Here is an 18,897-nt window from a genome sequence, read left to right on the forward strand (position 1 = left end):
GTGTGGGGATTCCTATGGGTTTGGAAGTGATCAGCCAATGATCAGAGAGCATTGGCTTCTTCAAATTGGGTTGCCTATTGTTTGTAAACCAAAGAGTAAGGTAATATCCAGAAGCCAAGACCAAGATTTCTACCAGGACTTTGTTGGTCCCAAGATCCAGACCCAGTGAGTTGAGACCATGACAAGTTAAAGACCGAATGTGGTCTTGGGGGGGGGGGACTCAGTCAGGCTTTCAATTTACTCCTGAACGTTCTAGTAGTATAATGCACAAGGTGCAATTTTGAAAGTGGGTACATGGTGGTCCTCTGTAGCTCAGTTGGTAGATCATGGCGCATGCAACTTTAAAATGAAGATGGCCTCAATGGCACTGCCCGTGCTGTCACAGATGCCATAATGGCATAGATACAAAGATGAAACCTCTGTATATCTCCATGGTGTCAATTGTTTCGGTTGTGACTTTTTCAGTTTGACTTATTTTGAACATCAAATGAGGTTGGTGGCACCTTAATTTGGGAGGACGGGCTTGTTGCAATGGCTGGAGCGGAATGTATGGAATGGTATCAAACACATGGTTTGTTGCCATTCCATTTGCGCTGTTCCAGCCATTTATGAGCCGTCCTCCCCTCAGCAGCCTCCACTGGCTAACATATTGCTAGCTATCTTTAATTTCCACATCTTCTTACGTTACAGCCTTATTCTAAAACATACAATATTTTTTTCACCTCATCAATCTACACACAATACCCCATATTAACAACGCGGAAGCATTTTCTTTGTTTTAAAATGTATCTAAAAATTTTTTTTTTAATGAAATATCTTATTTACGTAACTATTCAGATCTTTTGCTATGAGACTCGAAATTGAGCTCAGGTGCATCCTGTTTCCATTGATCATCCTTGAGCTGTTACTACAACTTGATTGGGCATGATTTGCAGAGGCACACACCCGTCTATATAAGCTCCAACAGTTGACAGTGCATGTTAGAGCAAAAACCAAGCCATGAGGTCGAAGAAATTGTCCGTAGGGGAAGGGTACCAAAAAATGTCTGCAGCATTGAAGGTCCCAAAAAACACAGTGGCCTCCATTATTCTTACGTTTGGAACCACCAAGTCTCTTCCTAGAGCTAGGAGGTGACCAAGAACCCAATGGTCATTCTGACAGAGCTCCCGAGTTCCTCTGTGGAGATGGGAGGACCTTCCAGAAGGACAACCATCTCTGCAGCACTCCACCAATCAGGCCTTTATGGTAGAGTGGCCAGACGGAAGCCACTCCTCAGTAAAATGTACTTGACAGCCCGCTTTGAGTTTACCCAAAGGCACCCAAAGGACTCTCAGACCATCAGAAACAAGATTCTCTGCTCTGATGAAACCAACTCTTTGGCCTGAATACCAAGTGTAACGTCTGGAGGAAACCTGGCACCATCACTAAGGTGAAAGATGGTGGTGGTGGCAGCATCATGCTGTGGGGACATTTTTCAGTGGCAGGGACTGGGAGACTAATCAGGATCGAGGGAAAGATGAACAGAGCAAAGTACAGAGATCCTTGATGAAAACCTGCTCCAGAACACTCAGGACCTCAGACTGGGGTGAAGGTTTACCTTCCAACAAGACAATGACCCTAAGCGCACAGCCAAGACAACGCAGGACTGGCTTCAGGACACGTCTCTGAATGTCCTTGAGGGGCCCAGCCAGAGCCTGGAATCTCTGGAGAGACTTGAAAATAGCTGTGCAGCGACGCTCTCCATCCAACCTGACAGAGCTTGAGAGGATCTGCAGAGAAGAATGGGAAGAAACTCCCCAAATATAGGTGTGCTAGGCTTGTAGAGTCAAGGCTGTAATCGCTGCAAAAGGTGCTTCAACAAAGTACGAACTAAAGGGCCTGAATACTTAGGTAAATGTGATATTTCCATTTTTGTATTTTTTTATACATGTGCAAAAATGTTTTTAAAAAACTGTTTTTGCTTCGTCATTATAGGGTATTGTGTGTAGATTGATGAGTGGGAAAAAGTCATGGGGTCTGAATACTTTCTGAATGCACTGTATGTACATCCCAAAAGCGTACTTTACACATTTCTTGATATATGAGATGTTTGGTACTGACACTATTTAAAAATAGATGAAGATTTACCAACTTGCTCAAAAATTTTATCGGAAATGTTTGCAGATAGACTACTCACCATGTGGTCATGCTGGAGAGGGGTGCAATCCCAACACCTGGTGATATTTGTAGGAGTTGCTTAAGGCACAGTCTTTTATTGTGTGTGTTTAGTTAGTGATATCAAAATGTGGGACAGCATTCTTTTTTTGGAAAGATGTTTAAAAATAAACAACTGCTTATTAGATCAGTATCTTTCAATATAATAGAACACCTCTCAAAAGAAATGTGTATAAACAATTACTTTGTACTATATTAATTTAACAATATATTTGGTATTGCCTTAGAACATATTGTGATGTATATAGATGTCCTAAGTTTGGAGACTTAGCTTTTTATTTTTTTTATATATATATATATTTTTTTTTTCGGGGTGGGATTGCAATTTGCACCGCTTCTGTAGAATCACCCATGTATAAAGCTGTAATTCATGTGTTTTTCCACAAGGAGTTGCGTTCTCGTGTAGCTACATGGATTGGACGATGTCCCTAAGCGCTGGGCCAGGGAAGTAAAATAAAAAGTACTATAAGAAAAGAAAACAGGCCTCTTAAAAGGTTAGCGTTACGAGTGGGATTGGTTCAAGCTGATCCTAGACCAGCGTTTACAGGCAACTTCTTCCTTGAGCACAGCTCAGTCAAGTCTCTAATCAAGGGTGTATGTATGGGCAGGTTGACTGACAGCATATGGGCAGGTTGACTGACAGCATGACATCAAGGCCTGCAACTTTGCATTAGTATCTGTGTTTTTATCTTGCAGTAACGGTTATTTCTTATTGTAGTCCACTCTACTGATGAGCTGTTGGGGCCGGCCAGGTTCTGGGGCTAAGGCACTGGGGATAAACATACACTACCTTTTTTATTTTCTACAAACAAACGTTTCTTTTTTTCTTGTATTTTTTACAAACCACCTCATCACCTTCACATTTGAGTTCAACATGGTGTGTTGAGACCGTAGACAAGTAGTAGTGAATATGACAGTGTCTCCCTCATGCACAGAACTAATCTTTTTATCACTACATGTAGCCAAGTTTGTATGACATTCAAATGGATCTACAGATTTAACTATTGACAGTGTTCAAGACACCTTTCCAATTCTTCTCATGATCAAGTTGTTTTTGGTGAATTGTTCAACCACATCTTAAAGACACAAATGTGGATCTTGCTACACACACAGGTGTGCATATTGCTAATTTGGTCTGGCAGCGGTTACAGTAATCTGCCAGACCGGAACAGTATTTATTTGTCACTAGCGCTGTCCTTAGTGAACCCCATTGACAAGGTCGTGTTCATTAGGCACCAAACAGAAGAAAACACACTGAAACAGGGATTACCTGTACTTGTCCAATAAGAAACATTGCAGTTCAGTTGCATGCCCTAATGAACATGGCCCAGCTCTACTTAGAGCAGTGTTACCCACAGAAAGTCAGGTTAACGGACTGACTCTTAGTTCTAATGAGGCAGACACAACCTCTCGTTCCCAGGGAGGGGGATGAGGGAGTGCTAGCCTTAGAGCTGACAATAATACTCTGGTGAAGATAGACCCAAGGACCACTGATTGATGGGGTCGGGGATCTTGTAGGCAGATTCCCAGCCTCCCTTTTCAGAACTCTTATCTAAAAGAAAGTTAAAATAGTAAAAACATACCTCTGATATATATTTTTCCTTTCAGAAGCTACGTAGGCTGCCTAGTTTGATGCACATCCCTACAGTAAAAGCTACGTAGGCTGCCTACATAGATGCACATCCCTACAGTAAAAGCTACGTAGGCTGCCTACTTAAAAGCACATCCCTACAGTAAAAGCTACGTAGGCTGCCTACATAGATGCACATCCCTACAGTAAAAGCTACGTAGGCTGCCTACATAGATGCACATCCCTACAGTAAAAGCTACGTAGACTGCCTACATAGATGCACATCCCTACAGTAAAAGCTACGTAGACTGCCTACATAGATGCACATCCCTACAGTAAAAGATACGTAGGCTGCCTACATAGATGCACATCCCAACAGTAAAAGCTACGTAGCATGCCTACTTAAATGCACATCCCTACAGTAAAAGCGATGTAGACTGGGAATCTGCCTACATAGATGCACATCCCTACAGTAAAAGCGATGTAGACTGGGAATCTGCCTACATAGATGCACATCCCTACAGTAAAAGCGATGTAGACTGGGAATCAGCCTACGTAGCTTCTGAAGTGAAAAAATATATCAGAGGTATGTTTTTGCCATTTTAACTTTGTTTTGATAAGACTCAGAGTTCTGAAAAGGGAAGTTAAAGGTGATTTTAAATATATTATAAATGTTTTGTTTAGATATTTTCCCCCCTCCTAACTTATGTCGACTGACTTGGGCTTTCTCCAGCAGAAATCATGTGCCCCTACTGCTGGGTCTGGACCCTGTGACATTTGTACAGTAAAATAGATACATTCCATATGTTTACAAGTAGGTACCAGATAAAGAGAGGACCTTCTTTCATGACCGCAACATGGTCTTTTTAACTTTTTACACCGTTTGCTGAGAAATTGTCCCTGAAAACATGTACAAAATTGAATTATTATTTTCTGGAATTAATATTTGGAATTCTTTAAAGTGCATTAATAAAAGTTACCCATTTCAGTCTCATGAGTACGCTTGTTTATTACCATTCTTGCCCTTGTGTTAGACTGCATATAAGTAAGAACCTGGCAATGGTGGTAGTAGTATTCAAAATGACCATGCCAACTTTACTCTGTTAAAGAAAAAAAAAGCTTTTCTCATTGAAGATATATTTGCCTACAGGCCAGTGTCGACTTAGATTGTCTGTAATCAGGAATTGAACATTGATGAAAAGTAACATGTCTGTATTGAGAATTTTTTTGGGTTTCCTTTCACTGGAGCTCTTGAAGAAGGGACACCTCACTTTTTCTTCTTTCCCTTCTTTCCCTCCTTGGACTTGGGCTTCTTGCCTTTCTTATAGGGGCCCAGGCCGCGTCGCACTAATGTTCCCCTCCACCACGACTGGATCTGCAAGTGACAGACAGGGAATAAGAAAATGATTTAGTGTAATGAACAAAAGAAGAGGGGAGTACAGTTGTGAACAAGATGCATGGCATTAAACACTGCACTGCCACTGGATGTGATTGGTTTCCTTGCTGGGCAGGTGGTGGTGATTTATTAAAGATTGTTCAATGATTACCTTGGTGGCTGCGTCTCGCTCCATATGTTCCTTCTCCAGCTTCCTGCGTAGGGCCTCTTTCTCCATCCTGTCCTCGATGACCACCTGCTCAATGTCTCTGTACTGGAACAGAAGAAAGTACAAAGACCGAGTCAATATCCAGAGTACAATTTCTGTTCCATACGGGTATACTTTCTAAAAGCGGCAATTTGCAGTCTATTTTAATAAAAAGCTATGTATGGAAACTCATTACATGGAGCTCCTGATGAACAGTTCTTGTGCTGACGTTGCTTCCAGAGGCAGTTTGGAACTCGGTAGTGAGTGTTGCAACCGAGGACAGACATTTTTACGCGCTTCTGGACTCGGCGGTCCCATTCTGTGAGCTTGTGTGGCCTACCACTTCGCGGCTGAGCTGTTGTTGCTCCTAGACGTTTCCACTTCACAATATGAGCACCTACAGTTGACCAGTGCAGCTCTAGCAGGGCAGAAATTTGACAAACTGACTTTTTGGAAAGGTGGCATCCTATGACAATTCCACGTTGAAAGTCGCTGAACTCTTCAGTAAGGGCCATTCTACTGCCAATGTTTGTCTATGAAGATTGTGTCACAGAACAATGAGACAGATATTTCACCAGATGTGAAGCATCTGCTTGGCGTTTCCACTCAGTACCAAATATGGTAGTGAGAGGAAGCCCACTGACCTGCAGTTGGAGAAGGTGGATTTTGGCTGACATTCTGCACATTTTCTCCTTGATGAAACATTTGATCTCAATACAGTTTTCTGTTCCCAAAACTACAATCTGTTATGAACAGAGTGGACTATGTTTTGTAGACTTTGCAAAAGGGTAATTTTTTTTTTAAATTGCGTTGTTTAGGAGTGCAAGGGTGAATTGAGTTATTGCACAGGCGCACTTCACAGAGTAGGCGTTCCCCGACGGAAATATGTAGATGCATGCTAGAACGCGCCAATATATTGAAAACGACAGACTGTGGTCTATCTCGGGTTTAGTTATAGAATCCACTACTTTGAAGGGGTGTCCACATACTTTTGGCTATGTAGTGTACAATTCATTTAAAAGTTAAAAAAACGTATGTAGCAACTGCAGATTTCCCCTTTAATGATCTGAGGACTTGTAATAACAGTTTATTTGCAGGTGGGATGTGCAACTCAATAATAGGACGGTGTTCCTAATGTTTGGTATACTCAGTGTATATCAGGCCTACTATCCTATTCATTACCTAGTGTCAGTGCGCTAAACCGTATACTACAGAAAGAAATGGGTTGTGAGCCATGCAGACCAGGCTTGTATTCATTAGGGCACACCGAAGCAAAACATTATTCAACGGAAAATGAAAACTACTGTTTCTTTTTAGAAAAGTCCAGGTGGTCCCTCCCTATTTCAGTCTGTTTTTCCCTGTTTGGTGCCTAATGAAATCAACCCAGGCTTTGTCCTCACCTTCTTTGCCAGCTCCTGGAGCTGGGAGAGATTGTTAGCTTTTTTGTTCCTCAGGCTGTTGAGCTCCTGCTGCTTGTCCTCCATGTCTCTCTCATAGCGCTCCATCCACACCTCCAGCTTCTCATCCAGACTCTGAGAGGTGCACACAAACACACATTGTTGCAGCTTCACCTGACAGACAAATATGGCTCTGCTGACGGCCGCTGTCCACTGTTTTGTGGTTCTGAAAGTCAGATTTTGCAGTGATTTGATCTGCAGCTATTCGTGGTGCTAAATCCCAGCTATGGCCGCTATTGCTCTAGAGACAAGGGCTCATCAATTTCTTGTACAGCTCCCCCAACACATTTTTTGTGATTAAAAATGTTTTAATTGCTATTGCTGTCGTAAAGGTTGCCGAACCCTGAATAGGTGCTAGGGATTGATTTGGGATTCTACTATTGCAATAAAATAACAGCATTTAGATGGCAGCTCCAGCTCCTAACCTACTCATTCAAGGGTTTTCCTTTATTTTTAACTATTATCTACATTGTAGAATAATAGTGAAGACATCAAAACTATGAAATAACACATATGGAATCATGTTGTAACCAAAAAAGTGTTCAAATAACTCATTATATTTTATACTTTAAATAGCCACCCTTTGCCTTGATGACTGCTTTGCACACTCTTGGCATTCTCTCAAACAGCTTCACCACCTGGAATGCTTTTTCAACAGTCTTGAAGAAGTTCCCACATATGCTGAGCACTTGTTGGCTGCTTTTCTATCACTCTGCGGTCCGACTCATACCAAACCATCTCAATTTGGGTAAGGTCGGGGTTTTTGTGGAGGCCTGGTCATCTGATGCAGCACTCCATCACTCTCCTTCTTGGTCAAATAGCCCTTACACAGCCTGGAGGTGTGTTGGGTCATTTTCCTGTTGTTTTTTAACACTTTTTTGGTTACTACATGATTCCATGTGTTATTTCATTGTTTTGATGTGTTCACTATTATTCTAGAATGTAGAAAATTAGTAAAAATAAAGAAAACCCTGGAATGAGTAGGTATTTTAAAACTTTTGACCGGTACTGTATATGTCACACAAAAGATAAATTATGCTCCTATACACAAGTCATGTCATGCCATTTTCCAACCACCACTGCACACGTACTGTCTGATGTTTCTTGAGGAAAGTCTCCGTCTCCATATGAACTCTCCTCTCCTCCTCCAACCTCTCCTGCAGTAGCTGAGGACAGAGGAACAATGATTACACAGATGCACATGTAGTGGTAACCATCTCTGTACAGCCAAACCTCACAGTTACTACAAAGTCTGTAGCCAAGTCACACCAAAGGCTCTGTCCAGAAACACCCCCTAGCCACTTGTGTAGATCTGAAAGGATGGGATAGCTACAAGAAATGTGTAGGTATTAGCAAAAAGCAATACCTACCCAATTCTATGAGATCTTCATGGGTGGACTGGAACAAGAATTCATCCCTGGCATTTCATCCACACCAGCCCCCATCACTACATGCGCCGCCAACTCACCCCCCCCCCCCCCCCCCCCACACACACCCTGACCCTACACACCCTAATTAGACACTGGGAGCAGTGTTGACACATGACATTTAAATACATATGTGCACTAAGTAATATCATAGGCTAATTAACTTGAGGTTCAACATCAGAGGAAGTGGAAACTCAATACACATTAACTAGATGGCTGTTGCCCACTGGTCAGCCAAAAGCTCATTATAGATTAGTAGAACATAGAAATTGCGCAAAACTCTGTACAACAAATCTTAACAGGCCCATGGGCCGCCGGCCATGTCTTTATATAAAAATATATATTTGTGTGTGTGTGTCAATTTCGACCAGCCTACCCAACAACAAAAATGGTCCAGCCCATCTGGCATTTGTCAGAATTGCCAATCCGCCACTGCATGAGGCACTTAGACTGCGTTTACACAGGCAGCCCAATTCAGATCTTTTACCACTAATTGGTCTTTTGACCAATAAGATCAGATGTTTGCCACTAATTGGGCAAAAGATCAGATTTGGGCTGCCTGTGTAAACACAGCCTTAGGGGCTAGGGGATGATTCTGGACAGTACCACAAAGACACACACCCTGATCTCATCCTCCAGCTGCTTCTCAGAGTGTGTGTTGATCTTCTGTCCCTGGTACACCAGCAGCTCCGCGCTGCTCTTCACATACTTCCTCTCCAGCCCAGTCTTAGCTTTCCTCCCGTGTAGCTGGTCCTTCAGGTGGGCAGTCATCTCCTCACGTCGCTAAAGGGACAACATTAAGACAGTTTGCGCAAAGTATTACATAAGTTGCCAATACTTTGTCATGTATTTACCTGAGAATGAAAAACCGGGAGGCACCCCGATTTTCAAAGACATCGACGTCTGACACCCTCAAGGAACTTGGAGCACCACCAAGAGTCAGTCAATGTGTAGCCTAATTCTAATCTTGCCCATTACTAGATTGAAAATCATATCGGGCACGTGAAGGAATGTGTCTCCGTTGTCTTCCTCAGTTATGGTACCTGCAGCTCCAGAGTTTTTTCCTTGCGGATGTCAAGCAGCTGTCTCTGAAGAGCTTTGGTCCTCCGCCGGCTGCCCTCCTCCCTGCAATACACACAGACAGTAATCAGGCTCAATGTGTAAGTGTGAGTAGACTCCTGGCATTCTCTCAACCAGCTTCATGAGGTAGTCACCTGGAATGTATTTCAATTAACAGGCGTCCCTTGTTAAATTGTCGAATTTATTTCCTTCTTATTGCATTTGAGCCAATCAGTTGTGTTGTTTCAAGGCAGGGGTGATATACAGATGATAGCCCTATTTGGTAAAAGACCAAGTCCATATTATGGCAAGAACAGCTCAAATAAGCAAAGAGAAACGACAGTCCATCATTAAGACATGAAGGTCAGTCAATGTGGACATTTTCAAGAACTTTGAAAGTTTCTTCAAGTGCAGTCGCAAAAACCATCAAGCGCTATGATGAAACTCTCTCTCATGAGGTCCGCCACAGGAAAGGAAGACCCAGAGTTACCTCTGCTGCGGGGGATAAGTTCATTAGAATTACCAGCTTCAGAAATTGCAGCCCAAATATATGCTTCAGTGTTCAAGTAACAGACACATCTCAACATCAACTGTTCAGAGGAGAATGTGTGAATCAGGCCTTCATGGTCGAATTGCTGCAAAGAAACCAATACTAAAGGACACAAATAATAAGAAGAGACTTGCTTGGGCCAAGAAACACGAGCAATGGACATTAGACTGGTGGAAATGAGTCCTTTTGGTCTGATGAGTCCAAATTTGCGATTTTTGGTTACAACCGCCGTGTCTTTGTGAGACGCAGAGTAGGTGAACGGATGACCTCCGCATGTGTGATTCCCATCGTGAAGCATGGAGGAGGAGGTGTGATGGTGCTTTGCTGGTGACACTGTCAGTGATTTATTTAGAATTCAAGGCACACTTAACCAGCATGGCTATCACAGCATTCTGCAGTGAAACACCATCCCATCTGGTTTGCGCTTAGTTCCACTATCATTTGTTTTTCAACAGGACAATGACCCAACACACTTCCAGGCTGGGTAAGGGCTATTTGACCAAGAAAGAGAGTAATGAAATGCTGCATCAGTTGACCTGCCTCCACAATCACCCAATCTCAACCCAGTGATTACTACATGATTCCATATGTGTAATTTCATAGTTTTGATGTATTCACTATTATTCTACAATGTAGAAAATAGTAAAAATAAAGAAACCCTTGAATGAGTAGGTGTGTCCAAACTTTTGACTGGTACTGTAAGTATTCAGACTCTTTACTCAGTACATTGTTGAAGTACCTTTGGCAGCGATTCCCACAGCATGATGCTGCCACCACCATGCTTCACTGTAGGGATGGTGCCAGGTTTCTTCCAGACATGGCACTTGGCATTCAGGCCAAAGAGTTCAATTTGGTTTCATCAGAGCAGAGAATCTCGTATCTCATGCTCAGAGTCCTTTAGGTGCTTTTTGGCAAACGGGCTATCATGTGCCTTTTACGGAGGAGTGGCTTCCGTCTGGCCACTACCATAAAGGCCTGATTGGTGGAGTGCTGCAGAGATGGTCGTCCTTCTGGAAGGTTCTCCCATCTCCACAGAGGAACCCTGGAGCTCTGTCAGAGTGACCATCGGGTTCTTGGTCACCTCCCTGACCAAGGCCCTTCTCCCCCGATTGCTCAGTTTGGCCGGGCGGCCAACTCTAAGAAGATTGTTGGTGGATCTAAACTTATTCCATTTAAGAATGGAGGCCACTGTGTTCTTGGGGACCTTCAATGCTGCAGAATTTTCTTTGGTACCCTTCCCCAGATCTGTGCCTTGACACAATCCTGTCTCGGAGCTCAACGGACAATTCCTTTGACCTCATGGCTTGTTTTTGCTCTGACATGCACTGTCAACTGCGGGACTTTATATAGACAGGTGTGTGACTTTCCAAATCATGTCCAATCAAATGAATTTACCACAGGTGGACTCCAATGAAGATGTAGAAACATCTCAAGGATGATCAATGATAACAGGGTGCACCTGAGCTCAATTGCGAGTCTCATGTCAAAGGGTCTGAATACTTATGTAAATAAGGCATGTTTTTTTTTTTTTATAAAAAAAAAAATTGTTCACGTCATTATGGGGTATTGCGTGTAGATTGAGGATTTTTAAAATTTTGAATAAGTCTAACGTAACAAAATGTGGGAAAATCAAGGGGTCTGAATATTTTCCAAATGCCTTGCACAGTGCTTATTCTACATTTTATTCTGTTACTGCCTGAATTCAAAATGTATTAAATAAATAAAAATGCTCACGATGTACACACAATAACCCTTTTTTTTTATTTTTTAGAAATGTTGGCAAATGTATTTAAAATTACACCTACTCATTCAAGGGTTTTTCTTTGTTTTTACTATTTTCTACATTGTAGAATCATTTTGAAGACATCAAAACTATGAAATAACACATATGGAATTATGTAGTAACCAAAAAAGTGTTAAACAAATCATTTGAGATTCTTCAAATAGCCACCCTTTGCCTTGATGACAGATTTGCGCACACTTGGCTTTCTCTCAACCAGCTTCATCTGGAATGCTTTTCCAAAAGTCTTAAAGGAGTTCCCACATATGCTGAGCACTTGTTGGCTGCTTTTCCTTCACTCTGTGGTCCGACTCATCCTAAACCATCTCAATTTAGTTGAGGTCGGGGGATTGTGGCGGGCCAGGTCATCTGATGCAGCATTCCATCACTCTCCTTCTTGGTCAAATAGCCCTTACACAGCCTGGAGGTGTGTTGGGTCATTGTCCTGTTGAAAAACAAATGATAGTCCCACTAAGCCCGGGTGGCAGGTAGCCTAGTGGTTAGAGCGTTGGACTAGTAACTGAAAGGTTGCAAGATCGAATCCCCGAGCTGACAAGGTAAAAATCTGTCGTTCTCCTCCTGAACAAGGCAGTTAACCCACTGTTCCTAGGCTGTAATTGTAAATAAGAATTTGTTCTTAACTGACTTGCCTAGTTAAATAAAGGTTCAATAAAAAATAAAAATATATGTATTATTTTGACATAAATTGCTTTTGTTTTAGAGATGAGTACTGAATTGGATTTAAAATTGTCCCATACAATAAGGGGATCTTCTATACCTATTAGAGGTCATCTGATTAACTAGGGCCGATTTCATGTTTTCATAACAATCGGTAATCAGCAGCAGGCTCGTAAGCATTCATTCAAACAGCACTTTCCTGCATTTTCCAGCAGCTCTTAGCAATGCTAGAAGCACTGTGCTGTTTATGACTTCAAGCCTATCAACTACCGAGATTGGGATGGGAATACTAAAGTGCCTATAAGAGCATCAAATAGTCTAAGGTACATTAAATACAAATGGTATAGAGAGAAATAGTCGACGCGTCATAATTCCTATAATAACTACAACCTAAAACTTCTTAACTGGGAATATTGAACCACCAGTTTTCATATGTTCAGAGCAAGGAACATAAACGTTAGCTTTTTTACATGACACATATTGCACTTTTACTTTGTTCCCAACACTGTGTTTTTGCATTATTTAAACCAAATTGAGCATGTTTCATTATTTATTTGAGACTACATAGATTTTAGTTATGTATTATATTAAGTTAAAATAAAAGTGTTAATTTAGTATTGTTGTAATTGTCATTATTACATACACATATATATAAAAATCGGCCGATTTAATCGGTATCAGCTTTTTTTGGTCCTCCAATAATCGGTATCGGCGTTGAAAAATCATAATCGGTCGACCTCTAATACCTACAGTGGGGCAAAAAAGTATTTAGTCAGCCACCAACTGTGCAAGTTCTCCCACTTAAAAAGATGAGAGAGGCCTGTAATTTTCATCATAGGTACACTTCAACTATGACAGACAAAATTAGAAAAAAAAATCCAGAAAATCACATTGTAGGATTTTTTATGAATTTATTTGCAAATTATGGTGGAAAATAAGTATTTGGTCAATAACAAAAGTTTATCTCAATACTTTGTTATATACCCTTTGTTGGCAATGACAGAGGTCATTAAAGGTTAATAAGCCATATCTGTTTATGGTCCAATAACATACACTGCTCAAAAAAATAAAGGGAACACTTAAACAACACAATGTAACTCCAAGTCAATCACACTTCTGTGAAATCAAACTGTCCACTTAGGAAGCAACACTGATTGACAATAAATTTCACATGCTGTTGTGCAAATGGAATAGACAAAAGGTGGAAATTATAGGCAATTAGCAAGACACCCCCAATAAAGGAGTGGTTCTGCAGGTGGTGACCACAGACCACTTCTCAGTTCCTATGCTTCCTGGCTGATGTTTTGGTCACTTTTGAATGCTGGCGGTGCTTTCACTCTAGTGGTAGCATGAGACGGAGTCTACAACCCACACAAGTGGCTCAGGTAGTGCAGCTCATCCAGGATGGCACATTAATGCGAGCTGTGGCAAGAAGGTTTGCTGTGTCTGTCAGCGTAGTGTTCAGAGCATGGAGGCGCTACCAGGAGACAGGCCAGTACATCAGGAGACGTGGAGGAGGCCGTAGGAGGGCAACAACCCAGCAGCAGGACCGCTACCTCCGCCTTTGTGCAAGGAGGAGCAGGTGGAGCACTGCCAGAGCCCTGCAAAATGACCTCCAGCAGGCCACAAATGTGCATGTGTCTGCTCAAACGGTCAGAAACAGACTCCATGAGGGTGGTATGAGGGCCCGACGTCCACAGGTGGGGGTTGTGCTTACAGCCCAACACCGTGCAGGACGTTTGGCATTTGCCAGAGAACACCAGGATTGGCAAATTCGCCACTGGTGCCCTGTGCTCTTCACAGATGAAAGCAGGTTCACACTGAGCACGTGACAGACGTGACAGAGTCTGGAGACGCCGTGGAGAACGTTCTGCTGCCTGCAACATCCTCCAGCATGACCGGTTTGGCGGTGGGTCAGTCATGGTGTGGGGTGGCATTTCTTTGGGGGCCGCACAGCCCTCCATGTGCTCGCCAGAGGTAGCCTGATTGCCATTAGGTACCGAGATGAGATCCTCAGACCCCTTGTGAGACCATATGCTGGTGCGGTTGGCCCTGGGTTCCTCCTAATGCAAGACAATGCTAGACCTCATGTGGCTGGAGTGTGTCAGCAGTTATTGCAAGAGGAAGGCATTGATGCTATGGACTGGCCCGCCCGTTCCCCAGACCTGAATCCAATTGAGCACATCTGGGACATCATGTCTCGCTCCATCCACCAACGCCACGTTGCACCACAGACTGTCCAGGAGTTGGCGGATGCTTTAGTCCAGGTCTGGGAGGAGATCCCTCAGGAGACCATCCGCCACCTCATCAGGAGCATGCCCAGGCGTTGTAGGGAGGTCATACAGGCACGTGGAGGCCACACACACTACTGAGCCTCATTTTGACTTGTTTTAAGGACATTACATCAAAGTTGGATCAGCCTGTAGTGTGGTTTTCCACTTTAATTTTGAGTGTGACTCCAAATCCAGACCTCCATGGGTTGATAAATTTGATTTCCATTGATCATTTTTGTGTGATTTTGTTGTCAGCACATTCAACTATGTAAAGAAAAAAGTATTTAATAAGAATAGTTCATTCATTCAGATCTAGGATGTGTTATTTTAGTGTTCCCTTTATTTTTTTGAGCAGTGTATTTACATTCACCCATCTACCTTGATGATCTGTTTGGACAATTTGCACATTCGGATCAAAATTACTGTTAATTAATATCATTACCCCTTTCGAGTTTCTTTGCCCATGGGAGAAATATATTTCGCCTCCCTAGTCCTTTTTCCACACAACTTCATCTAAAATAGTTGAATGAGTTTCCTGTAAACAATATATATTAAACTTCTTCTCTTTTAGCCAGGTAAATACTGATCGTCTTTTCTTATTATCTGCTAAGCCATTCATTATAACTGGCTATACTTATTTCACCATTTACCATATTGAGATACACGTTTCAAATCTATTTATCATAATATATGTTTGTAAACTCACCATTTAAAAGTACCATAGTGATTGAGTATCCATATAGCTATACCATGATATTTGCATTGCTACTAAGTAAACCTCCAATTGTTCCCCACTATTCAGTTGTTCCATCACTGAGCCCAACTCAAGAAAGAACTTGATATACAGTTGAAGCTGTTTGAGAAGGCATGCAAAACGTAGCAATAATAGGGAGATTTGATTAACCATTGTCACGTCCTAGCTGATGAAACTCAGCTACACCCCAACGGTCCCCCGTTGTGACCATATTCCCAAGCATCTCTGTGTTGTCAGACCTTTGCCACCAGGGCCACAATAATATGCCCCCTCTCTGATTGTCCGAGTGTGACCCCCTCCCCATTGGTTACTGCAGCTAGTGTTGCCAGCACTGCCACTGCCTGGGTGGGGACACCCCACTGGAATCTCCACCAGTTAGGTACAAGGTCTTCAAGGTTCTCATTAGCAGCTTTGAGAATTTCCTTGTATATTATGCTCTCCCATCAGGGGGATTTGGCTTTGTAGGACCAACCCTGCCAGGCAGGCTCAGAATCTTGAGTGTGTGGTGCTGCTTTAGTAGGTCTCAGACCACATTCATCTTTCTGATTTGGCTGCGTATAGGCTACTTACGGTAGGTCCATAAAACAGATAAGGACTTCTCCTTAGCGTATGGGTCGCTCAGGTATAGGGTTGGGGATAGGCCAATAAATAAATCAACTACATGTATGATATATTTTAAAATGTATATCCCACATCTGCACAAAATTGAAAGCTCTCATAACCCCTGCTCACAAGCACACATGGGCTCTGGGATTTTGCAACCACTATCCTTTTTCACTGACTCAACTCCACACTTTTTCAAACACAAAACACACACCCCACCTTCCATCACAATACTCCTGCACATACCCACATACTGTGTCCTCTGTGTTTTATCTCTTCCATGTTGATTCAGTACTTTTGTGTTCCAGTTCCTTGTATTTTAAGATGTACAATTTAGTTAATTATCCTTTCTTCAATGCTATCTTATCAATTCATAAAATACAATAAATGGAAAGTCTAATACTAATTATTTTTCCAACATTCCCTACCTAGAATGGTATAGTGTAGTTGTAGTATATTTATTTAAATTGTTGTATTTTATTGCTTTTCTAGATATTTTTTAAATTACAATCCCAACCATGGCTAATATTGAGTGTTTCATTATTAGAATCCTCTATGGGAACTTTGTAATATTTAGAATAGCCATGGAGTAGTCTGTGTCTCGGAACATTTGGTTATCAATATACAGTTTATAGACTACGAGAGCTACACTTTTCCTTTTTAATATCTTCTCCTTGAAGATTGGGTACAGAGCTTTGCGCCGTTCTGCAATTTCCTTCGGAACTTATCATTCATGTCTATTTTCATGCCAGTGAGTCTTTTACCCAGGCTTTCAACCATTATTTTATCTTTAAAGAAAGCAAATTTGGCAAAGATTGGGCGCTCATATCTCGGGTCCTCTCTGTCCGAAACAGTGTACACGTTCAAGTTGGATTTTGTCAACAGCTTCGCGTGGGTTCTGAAGCGCTGTAAGAAGGAATTCCTTCACCACATTTTCAGGAACTTCTCCTTTTTCTTGGATAGCAGTAAGTACCATATTTTCTCTCATAGATCTATTCTGTATGTCAAGTAAGGCTTCTCTCAGAAAGATGTTCTCCTTTAAGTTCATTTAACGTCCATTTCAATCTTATTGACTGTCCCTTTAAGCTTGTTTGTTTCTTTCTCCATTGTCGCAGCTTTTTCGTCACTCGTCTCGAGGCTCGCCTTCAACTCCTTTATATCTTTCCTAACTAATTCAAGTATGCAGTTTGTCGTCGATCGATTTTAACAGATTGGTTTCCACCGTAACCATTCCCGGTAGTGAAAAGCATAAATCGTCTGTGTCCGTCAGTCTCATTTTCTTTTGGAGATTGGTTCTCCTTGTTTATTACTCTGTCATGTTTGGTGTTGCTTGTTGTTGTAATATTTGTCGATACATTTCTTAAGCCTGATGAGTTGTTTTGTGTTATCCAGATTGAAGGTTATTACCCACGAGTATGTAAAGTTCTAATATTTAGTCTTACAGATATTGAATATTATGATTTTATCTTGAGGCAATCTGCACCGCTGTGTAGAGTCTGCCATCTTACCTCCGTTCCCATCTAGTGGATTTTTTTTTAACACCGGCTATTTCTTTTCACTTTGTCATACAGGCCAGGAATATGGAGTGAATGCAATGTTGTTGATCTCTTTGTATTTCCAAGTATTGGGATCATGTTATGGGTATGCTTGTCACCGGCAGGAACTGAGGAGTTTGTTAGGATCAAAATAAATATGAAAGAAGAAAAGCCCAGTTAAAAAGTTACAGAGAAACCCCTCAGTCTTCTGTGAACAACTACACACATTTTTATGCAAAAGACACCAGAAGGGCTTTCCAAGAGGTGTTGACTGTTCCTGAGTGGTCTAGTCTCAGTCCTGACTTAAATCTGCTTAAAAAAAATCAGAGACGAGGTTTAAATATCGCTTTCCGTCAATGATCCCCAACCAAATGTAATGAACTTTCGCAATTTTGACAAAAACAATGGATATATTTTGCCCTAAGAGTTGTGCAAAGTTGGTAGAATTCACAGCTGTAATGTCTGCTAAAGGTGCTTCCACCAAGTATTTAAGATTTACGTCGGCCTCAGCCCGATCAAATCCTGCCAGTCTGCACAGCGCGATATCAACCCAGAGCATATCGGACTGATTTTTCTCCACGATATCTCCGGATTCCTACCGCAAGCTCTGAAACTTTACACCGGATCATCGCAGCTAGCTAGCTGCTATCCGAGTGGCTAAAACTGGCTAACGTTTATGTCCCGAAGCAAGCACCAGTTAGCCTGGAGCTAGCCTCGAGCTAGGCCATCACCTGGCTAGCCGCAGAGATCCATCAGTCAATTCCTGGGCTACAATACCTCTTTTGCAATTTGGCCTGGACCCCTTTACTGCCGACACGGATCCACGCTGATCCATTACAACTGGTCTGCCGACGTAACCGTCCGAGGGGGTTTCTACAGGCTCTTCCGTTGCGACGTCCCCCTGAGGCCCATCTGCTAGCCTGCTAGCCCCGGCCTGCTAGCTGTCTGAATTGCCGTGTCTTCAGCTCGCCAACTTACTCAATGGACCCTATGATCACTCGGCTACACATGCCTCTCCCTAATGTCATTATGTTGGTTAGTGATTATTGTCTTATTTCACTGTAGAGCCTCCAGCTCTGCTCAATATGCCTTAGCTAGCCCTTTTGTTCCACCCCTCACACATGCGGTGACCTCACCTGGCTTAAATGGTGCCTCTAAGAACAAAACCTCTCTGATCGTCACTCAATGCCTAGGTGTACCTCCACTGTACTCACATCCTACCATACCCTTGTCTGTACATTATGCATTGAATCTATTCTTCCGCGGCCAGAAATCTGCTCCTTTTACTCTCTGTTCCAAACACACTAGACGACCAGTTCTTTTAGCCTTTAGGCGTACACTTATCCTACTCCTCCTCTGTTCCTCTGGTGATGTAGAAGTTAACCCAGGCCCTGCAGCCCCCAGCATCACTCCC

The 18,897-nt window shown here is 42.3% G+C and overlaps 1 protein-coding gene across 1 annotated transcript; it reads right to left on the bottom strand.

Annotated features, from left to right (window-relative positions):
• Window positions 1–4,357: 4,357 nt before the first annotated feature.
• LOC120042866 (dynein regulatory complex protein 9-like) lies at window positions 4,358–9,376 on the bottom strand (the record flags this gene model as incomplete). The annotated part of the gene is made up of 6 exons (XM_038987649.1): window positions 4,358–5,159; window positions 5,332–5,433; window positions 6,768–6,899; window positions 7,916–7,990; window positions 8,873–9,034; window positions 9,295–9,376. Coding segments are annotated over 6 exons (661 nt in total), but the record flags the coding sequence as incomplete, so codon positions are not given.
• Window positions 9,377–18,897: the final 9,521 nt, after the last annotated feature.

Source organism: Salvelinus namaycush, unplaced genomic scaffold (genome assembly GCF_016432855.1).
Source record: "Salvelinus namaycush isolate Seneca unplaced genomic scaffold, SaNama_1.0 Scaffold794, whole genome shotgun sequence".
NCBI classification, from domain to species: Eukaryota; Metazoa; Chordata; class Actinopteri; order Salmoniformes; family Salmonidae; genus Salvelinus; species Salvelinus namaycush.